This window comes from Dipodomys ordii, unplaced genomic scaffold, assembly GCF_000151885.1.
Source record: "Dipodomys ordii isolate 6190 unplaced genomic scaffold, Dord_2.0 Scaffold40, whole genome shotgun sequence".
Lineage (NCBI taxonomy): Eukaryota > Metazoa > Chordata > Mammalia > Rodentia > Heteromyidae > Dipodomys > Dipodomys ordii.
This window is the reverse complement of record NW_012267256.1, coordinates 8142285-8150995: the sequence shown is the minus strand read 5'-3', so window position 1 is coordinate 8150995 and position 8711 is coordinate 8142285. Positions and strand designations below refer to the sequence as shown.

Sequence of the window (8711 nt, the reverse complement as noted above, 5' to 3'; positions counted from 1 at the left end):
CCGCCGCCGGCTGCTCTGGGGCCTCACGTCCCGCGCGGCCGTGGTCGTGGTCGCTGTCGCCGCCGCCGCCGCCTTTCCCGGCTCCGCAGACAACACCCAGTCCCCGGCCGGGTCTTTTCTTCTCTTTGAGTCCGCCTTTCTTCGCTCCTCCTAAACCCGCCGAGGGCTGAGCATGCTCCCGGAGCGGGAGAGGGGTGGGGGGTGGGAGACCCGCGGAGAACCGAGGGGGCGACCGCGGCGCTCTCCGAGCCCGGAGCTGCTCACTGACTGGAGGAAGGTGCCAAAACTGACCCGGGCTCCAGCCTGCCAGCGGGAGGGGGCGGGACCAGCCCAGCTTCGCCCAACTTCCGCCAATCCCAAGCCGCTCAGCAGTGTCAGTCACGCCAGGGGCTCCGGGAGAGGGTGAACGGAAACGGCAGAAGGCGGGGATTGCGGAAAAGAAGAGCCAATGGGAATAGAGGTCTCCTCCCCCGCCCCCTTCGCCGTGATTGACTGCCCGGTTCCGACCAATGGGAGGCGGGATTCTCATTTCGAAGGAAGAGGGCAATGTGTTCACCTGGTTTGACAAAAGGGGCTTGAGCGGAGGGTGGGAGGTGAGCGGCGGTGCGCGTGGAGTCACGCTGCCGGGGCGCCGGGGTCCCCTGGCCTCCGGGAGAAGTCTCAAGGGCTGGCTGGGGTAGGGGGTCGGGGGGCGGGAGCCGACAGGCTGGTTGAGTTTCCTTCCGGGTCACCCGCGGCGTCAGGAACAGGTCTGGGGAAAGGTGCTCGCTGGGCTGGGAAACCGCCGCCGCGGCGATGAGCTCCCAGAAAGGCAACGTGGCTCGTTCCCGGCCCCAGAAGCACCAGAATACCTTCGGCTTCAAGAACGACAGGTTTGATAAGAGCGTTCTGACCAAGGTAGGGACCGGCCCGAGGCGTGCGCGGCCTGGGTTCGCGGCCGCCCCCCGCACGGGCCTTTCCCGCGCCGGCCCTGGGCCTGGGTCCCCCGTCCCCGCCCGCGCTGGGCCTGTGCACGGGGCCTGGCGCCGTCTCGCGTGCACCTGCCGGGAGGGAGTCCTGGCGCTCCGCCGGCCGGGTCACGGAGGCGCGATCCCGCTCGCGGGTCCCTCTCCGGCGGGGCGTCCGGCCTGGCCTCCGGACCCCCGGGTGCGGAGGGCGCGGGGGCCGCCTTGGGTGTGTCGGGGGAAGGCAGCTGATTTTCGCCTCACCTGCAAAAATGAGTCCCTTTCGCTTTGGGGTTTTTGTAAGACTTGTGTGGAAGTGGTTGGTTTGCTGTTCCTGAAGTCACTTATTTTAGGAGGGGGAGCTTGTATGTAACCATTGATTTGCTGTGATAATTCAGGACAAAAGACATACTAGGCCAGCACTGCGTTAGGTGAATCTGGTATTCACATAAAGTGAAGTTAAAATAGATTTGTGGCTCGAATTGTGTGTGTGTGTGTGTGTGTGTGTGTGTATTTTGGTGGTATTGGGCTTTGAACTCGGGCTGTACTGGTACCACTTGAGCCACGCCCCCCAGCCCTCTTGGTTTTAGTTAGGTTTGGGATGTGGTCTTATGTTTGTTTTTTTTTTTTTCTGCATTACTTGGATCCTCCTCTTACCTGCAAACCCCTTCCCCCTGTAGCTGGGATTATAGGTATTAACCATCACATCTGACTTGGTGGCTGAAAGAGGGTCTAATTAACTGGACTCTGGCTGACCTCAAACCATGATTTTCTTGATCTTTATCCCTCAAACAGAGTAGCTAGGATTATTAGCATGCCTTATTTAGTTTCCAAGAGGTTTAGTCAAATGAGAAATATGATAGGATTATTGTGATGCTAAGTAAATGATATATAAGTATGGCTTGGGACAATAGATTTTTTCAGCAAGTAGTTTCTCAACATTAAGTAGGATAGCAAAGAAATCTTTGTATTGTCAGTTATTATCTTGTTAGTACTTCTCTTACTTCACAAGTATTTAATGAGCATTTTCCATATTCAAGACCCTACATTTGTGGCTGTCCACATGGATTCTGTCATGAAGTAGTGATATGGACAGTTATTAACCAGATAGTTATTTAATTACAAGTGTAATAAATGTTAGAGGGAAGATAAACAGTTCAGTAAAGAGGAGGAAAGAGGAATGTTTCTTCTTTGTGTATGTGTGTTTTTTTTTTCAAGTGAGATCCTGAGAAGACTTTTCCTTTCTCCTACTTAAATGGAGAGAATTTTCAGAAACTAAACTTTGAGCAATATTCTGGAAGGCTTTACCAAGCTTGTGACTATTATCCGTGGGTAATACCATAATAAAAAGTCACCCTATTCTAAATACATGTCTACATCTTTCATGAAGATATTCCATAAGTTTGATTCTAATTACTTATCAGATGATTGGAAAGCAGCTTTAGTAAGCATTGAACTAAATATATTTTATACCTAATTTTTGTGTATGTGTAATTTTTCATTTTTCATATTATTGGTTTTTTTTAACCATGTTAGTGTTGTCTTAAGTGTGTTCATGAGTCCCAGATTTCAGACAGCAAGCTTCATGTTATTCATCTGTCTTTCTTTTCCCTCTTGTATTTTGTGAAGATGTCTCATTTTTTAATTGGTGAGACCATTAAGCCCATTGTTTCTGGAAGTTTCAACAAAAACATTTTGTTGAGGAACAACTGTTTAATGGAGAATAATCAGCAGATTTTGGATCTAGCAGTACTGAACTGTCTAAACCTAAGTCTTTGTCAGAAGCACCTGGCCCAGGCAGTAAGAAATGTATTCTCTGTAACTCCCCCTAAAGGACTCTAGTAACAGTTGACTAATTGTACCTCATTATTTGCTAAAGGTTCCACATGATCATTCTTTTTCCTCCTTCGCCAAGTAATTTGTTATGACTTCGTTGAAATTAAAAGTTGAGCAATGACAGATGTTTTATTGGGACGTTTATCTAGATAAAGCATCGGAATTATATTCTAGGAAACGGAGAGAAGCTTCTTTTGTGGCATTCCACATGACTAAACTTAGATCCAAGGGTCAAAGTAAGAAAGGTAGGCTTTAGCTTACTATAAATGAAGTCTCTTGGAAGTTAAGCAGCATGCTAGGGGGTTGTAGCCTCCTTCCCTGCCCTCACCCTATGGACGCTGATCAACAGTACCCTCAGACCACCTACAGAGTTGGGAAAGGGGGATGGAATAGGTTTAAGTCTCTTCTAGTTTTTTTTTAATATTAAAATACTGATTCTGATCAAGTTGCCTTGTTTCCCATTACATATCCCTTAAAAAACAATGAAGAGACATTGAAGCCCCAATTCTGTCATTTATTGTGCTTCATGATATAAAGCAACTTTCCTGAACCTTTCATTTTTACAATTCTGGGTTAATACCACGTCCTAATGTCCTCTGAGGGTTGTTGTAGTGTTCATTACAAAAGTATTTTTAAGAAATAAAGACATGGGAGCAGGCAAGTTGTCCTGCAAATCCAGCTACCTAAGGCTAGGGTGGGCGTAAGGTTAACGAGCCTCCCATCTCAACCACCAAGTCAGGCTAGGTGGGCTTCGTCCTTAATCCCAGCTATACCGGAAACTTGGGTAAGAAGATCATGTACTGAGACTGGCCCTTGACAAAAACAGCATCCTATCTGGAAAAATAAAGAAAGAAAGAAAGAAAAAGAGCTGGATAGGTCAAGTGAGTGCCCACCTAGCACATGCAAGGCCTTGAAACTCAGCACTACAAAAATAAAAGGATGCAAATAAAAAGCAATCATAAAGCATAAGATAATTTATGTGGACCTGTAGTTGTTCACATTAAACTAAAACACTAATAAAGAAACATTTGGTAAATACTGAAACAGTAGGGAAATGTATAGAGTCTAAAGGCCTCTGTTCTTAGTTCTATTTCTGTTCAAGTGTGATCACTGTTAACAGTTTAATGTTTATGTGTGCTTCTAGACATCTATGTACAATACAGTGTGTGTATAATAAAGTACAGAATTTCTTCTCACTTAGTAAAGTGAGTGTGCCAAATACAGATTAAGTTTAGCATTCTTAATGCTGTCATTATGTGATATAAATGTAGCAAACTCATCTAACCACTGTATTACTCATAAACATCTAAGTCCTTTGGAGTTTTTGGTTATGTCAAAGAAGCTGAAGCAATTGTGGCTGCACATGCCTGTAATTCCAGCACTTAGGAAACTGAGGCAGGAAGCTCTCTGGAGTTTGAAGCCAGCCTGCACTACATTGTGAGAACCTATCTCAAAAAAAAAAAAAAAAGCTGCAATGAAATTCTTGTGTTAATGCATTTTTTCCACATCTAGGTCTGGTACCAAAAACTGTATTAGATACTGGTAAACCTATAGTTCCTGTTGGCCTTCACTGAAGCATATACTTTACTGGGAAAAATGACTAACAGATAATCTTACACGTATGTTAATGCCAGTGCAGTAAAAGATATGAAAGAAAAGTCTGGGAGGCCTGATAATTTCTAAGGAGAAGTCTGGATTAAGTTTGGTGGGTTAAGGAAGGCACTGAAGAGATCTGATGGATGGGTAACATTAAGTGAAATGGGAAGAGATGTATAATCGTGAAGGGACTGAAATTTGTTTTACATGTGCAGTCAGCATATAATTTTATTACTTAGAGTCTCAGGTTCACATGATCTTCCTTGATTAGTTTAGTAGTCAATTTTATAGACAAGTTCCTTTGGAGGTACTGTGTAGTAGGCCTGACTTTGGGGGAAGAAAAGAGTATACATTAGCATAAAGCAATAAGATGTTAGCCAAAACTCACTTAACAATGGAACTCTGGTTTGGAGAATGCTGATTGCACTAATTTCCTAGAATGTCCTTATTTTGGTAAGTTGCTCTGCACCTTGAAATGGAGATGGCAAATGAAAGTCTGCGGCTACACTGTCTGAATACTTTTGGAAATGCACCCATATTAATAATAGCTAATTCCCATGCACTTAGGTGAGCTATGCACTAGGCCTACATGACACACAAGATCTAATCTGCAAAATAACCTTATGATAGATGCTGTAATTATCTCCTTGTGCATACTGGGAAATTAAGGCTTAGGGGAGTAAATGATGTGCCCAACGTGGCATAATTAGTATGTTGGATTAGGTGAGATGTATGAGGAGACCTCATAGGACAAGTAAATGAAAACCATGCTTGCTTATGTGGATTTTTTAATACAGTAATTTTACATAGAGGTAATAGGATACCAGATTTGGGTCCAAAGAAAAATGAGCTTTATTGCCTCTGCTATGATGTGGCTGTGGTCTCTTCCCCAGAAGTTCACGTGTTAGAAGTTTGTTCCTCAACGTGGTGATTTTTGAGAGATGGTAGAACTTTCAGAGACTGAACTTAATGAAAGTGATTAGTTTATTAAGGAGGTGCTGCTCTCAGGAGGGATTAACATTGATTTAGAGACTGAGTTCTCACAAGACTGGACTGTAACAAGTGTACTCAACCCGTCTGCACATGACTTACTGTTCCCTTTCCACTCTTCTGACCTATTGTGATTCAGAAAAATGAGCCCTTACTGAAGGCCAAACACATAAAGTCAACAGATCCTGGGCTTTTTGCCTCTAAGAGTATGAGCTGAGTAAACCTCTCCTTTATAAAGTTCCCAGCTTCAAGGATTTTACTAAACAGTCTCACTGTGTGTTTGAAATGCTCTAGAGAAGAGTCTTAGATCATGAATGTTGCCCCCCTGGGGTCATTGATATGGGCAGTTTGGGGTGGTTTCCAGCTACTCCACAACTGAGGTACCTTTCACTCTTTTAAAGTATAAGCAGATGCTACTTTAGTCTGGTCCTTCACTTTCTGTATTTTTATAGACAAAAAGATATGATAAGGTGATCTGATTAGGTTTATAAAACAGGATAGGATTCTGAACTTGTAAGATCCTTTATTCACAGTAGCCACAAATGGGGAAAATGTTTAAATACCCATTATGAAAGGGCATATAAGCAGATTAAAGTAGATGAAGAGAATATGTGTACTTCTTTGTGATCTTTAAAAAATGAACTTTTGATAACATGCATGTAGATGAATTGCAAAACATTCTTTGGAATGTAAAGGACCTATTTAGTGAAAACCTAAAGAAAGAAATCAAAAAGGACACCAGGAAATGGAAAGACCTTCCATTTTCTTGGATAGGCAGAATCAATAGTGTGAAAATGGCCATAGTGCCAAAAATGATAAATTCAGTACAATTCCCATCAAAATCACAATGATGTTCTTTACTGAAATAGAGAAAAACAGTCCAAAAATTTCTATGGAGCAACAAAAGACCTAGAATAGCCAAAGCAATTCTAGACAAAAGAAATAACTCAGGAGGGATCACAATACCAGATTTCAAGCTCTACTATAGAGCTATAATAACAAAGCTTGGTATTGAAACAGAAACAGACCTGAAGACCAATAAAACAGATTAGATGATCCAGAAATAAAATCACATCCTTACAGTCAGCTGATATGTGACAAAGGAGCCAAAGACAATGGAAGAAACACAGCCTCTTCATCTATTGGTGCTGGGAAAACTGGGCAGCCACATGCAGAAATCTAAAAGTGGACCCCAGCCTATCACCATGCACCAACATCAACTCAAAATGGATTAAAGACCTTAACATTAAACCTGAATCTCTGAAACTACTGCAGGACAGAGTAGGAGAGACACTTGAACAGCACAGACAGGAACTTCCTGAACAGAGTTCCAGGGTCACAACAAATTGAGACACTCAACAAATGGGACTACCTTAAAATAAAAAAGTTTCTTCACAGCTAAAGATGTAGCAACCAAACTAGAAAGGCTGCCAACTAATTGAGGAAAAAATATTTACCAGCAATATATCAGACAAAGGCCTAATATCCAATATAAACTCAAGAAATAATCCCTCCCAAATCTAACAAACCAATCATTAAATGAGCAAGGAACTAAAGAGGGACTTCTCAAGAAGAGATAAAAATGGCAAAGAAACACATGAGGAAATGTTCACCATCCCTGGCCGTAAAGGAAATGCAAATAAAAACAACCCTGAGATACCACCTTACCCCAGTCAGAATGGCCCACATCCTAAATAAAGTCAGCCAACGACAAATGCTGGTGGCGATGTGGAAAAAGAGGAACCCTATTACACTGTTGGTGGGAATGTACACTTATACAACCACTTTGGAAAGCAGTCTGGAGGTACCTCAGAAGGCTAAATATAGACCTCCCCTATAACCCAGCCATACTACTCCTAGGCATCTACTCTGAGCAACAGAAACCAGGATACAGGAACACATATACCTCCATGTTCATTGCTGCACTGTTCATAATAGCCAGGATATGAAGACAACCCAGATGCCCCACTACTGATGAGTGGATCCAAAAATTGTGGTACCTATGCACAATAGAATATTATGCAGACATTAGAAAGGACAAAATAATGGCACTCACAGGGAAATGGATGAATTAGAACAAATCATTTTGAGGGAGAGAGGCAAACAGCACATGGTCTCTCTGATATGTGGAAGTTAAATTCAAAATGCAAGGAGATATGATGAAGTGACCAGGACTCAAGAAACAAAGGACCTCTACTTAATTTGTTGTATCATTTCTAAATGACTCCATGTTCTTGACTACATATATGGTCTATCTATCTATCTATCTGGGCACATCTGAGGGAAGCTAGGAGGAGGACACAGAATCAGAGGGAAATGGGAAATACACAAAAGAGGCCCATCAGCTGCACTGGACATTGATGAAAACGAAATAAGCAACTGAAGGGCAGCAGTGGGAGGAAGGGAGTAAGAGGGAAAAGGGAACAGCTTACACCAAGCAAAAGGAAAGAAATGTACATATCACCCGATATGGAAGAAATAGTTGTATTGTCAAAGCTCCTAGAATTCACAAACCTTATAGACCATGATAATGACAATTTGCCTCGTGAAGGTTAAAATGTATTTGTGACCTTAACTATTACTATCCCAGAATACTGTGAAATTTGTGTAATCACTTAATCTCAATAAAGAAAATTATAAAAAGTAAATGAATACACTCACAGGATAAAAAAAATAAAACATTCTTTGGAGGGCAAGATAGAAAAATTCATACTGTGTGAGCTCCATTTGGAGTGATGAGAGATTGAAGGGAGGAAAGAAAATTCCCAGGATGATGCCAGTGGAGATCATAAAAGTAAATACACGTATGACATGTCCTTGTAAGGCCTCAAACGCAAGCCTGTGCTGTACACCGGTGGACATTTTACCTCCAGTGAAATTAGATACTACAGCAAAAGAACTGATTACCATCTCAGAGGTGATGAAAGTCTGATTGCTTTTGGTTTTTGCCAAGTTGTGGAAACACTACTCCTATCAGTCCTTTTTAGTTTCACCCTAAGGTAGAGTTTTAGTCCTAATTCAGTAGGCCATGATGTGTGAAGCTATGAAACGAAGCTTTTGACCATAATGAAGATGAAAATTTGGCCACAGAAAGCCCTTACTATACTGTTGATGATGTTTGCTTTGTACAGGCACTTTGGAATGGGGTATTACGAACCTTTGTCCTGTCTCCCTGAACCCATAATGTTGAGCTGTAAGGTGCAGTGCCAGATTGGTCTAAGGAATCCCTGGTGTAATTCCAGTGTGAGAGATAAATGCTAGCCATGGGCATAAATGTTATTTGCTAGCTGATGGGTGACAGCAATTTATACACCACTGGGTTCCCACTGAACAAAATAGTTGAGC

General features: G+C 42.5%; 1 protein-coding gene across 1 annotated transcript in view; it reads left to right on the top strand.

Annotated features, from left to right (window-relative positions):
• The first annotated feature begins 795 nt into the window (after nt 1-795).
• The window catches only part of LOC105987229 (chromosome unknown open reading frame, human C9orf85), a 36862-nt gene continuing 28946 nt past the window's right edge, over nt 796-8711 (top strand). Inside the window, exon 1 of the mRNA XM_013018426.1 lies at nt 796-897. Coding sequence (XP_012873880.1) covers nt 796-897 — 102 coding nt within the window. The remainder of the gene's footprint in view (nt 898-8711) is intronic.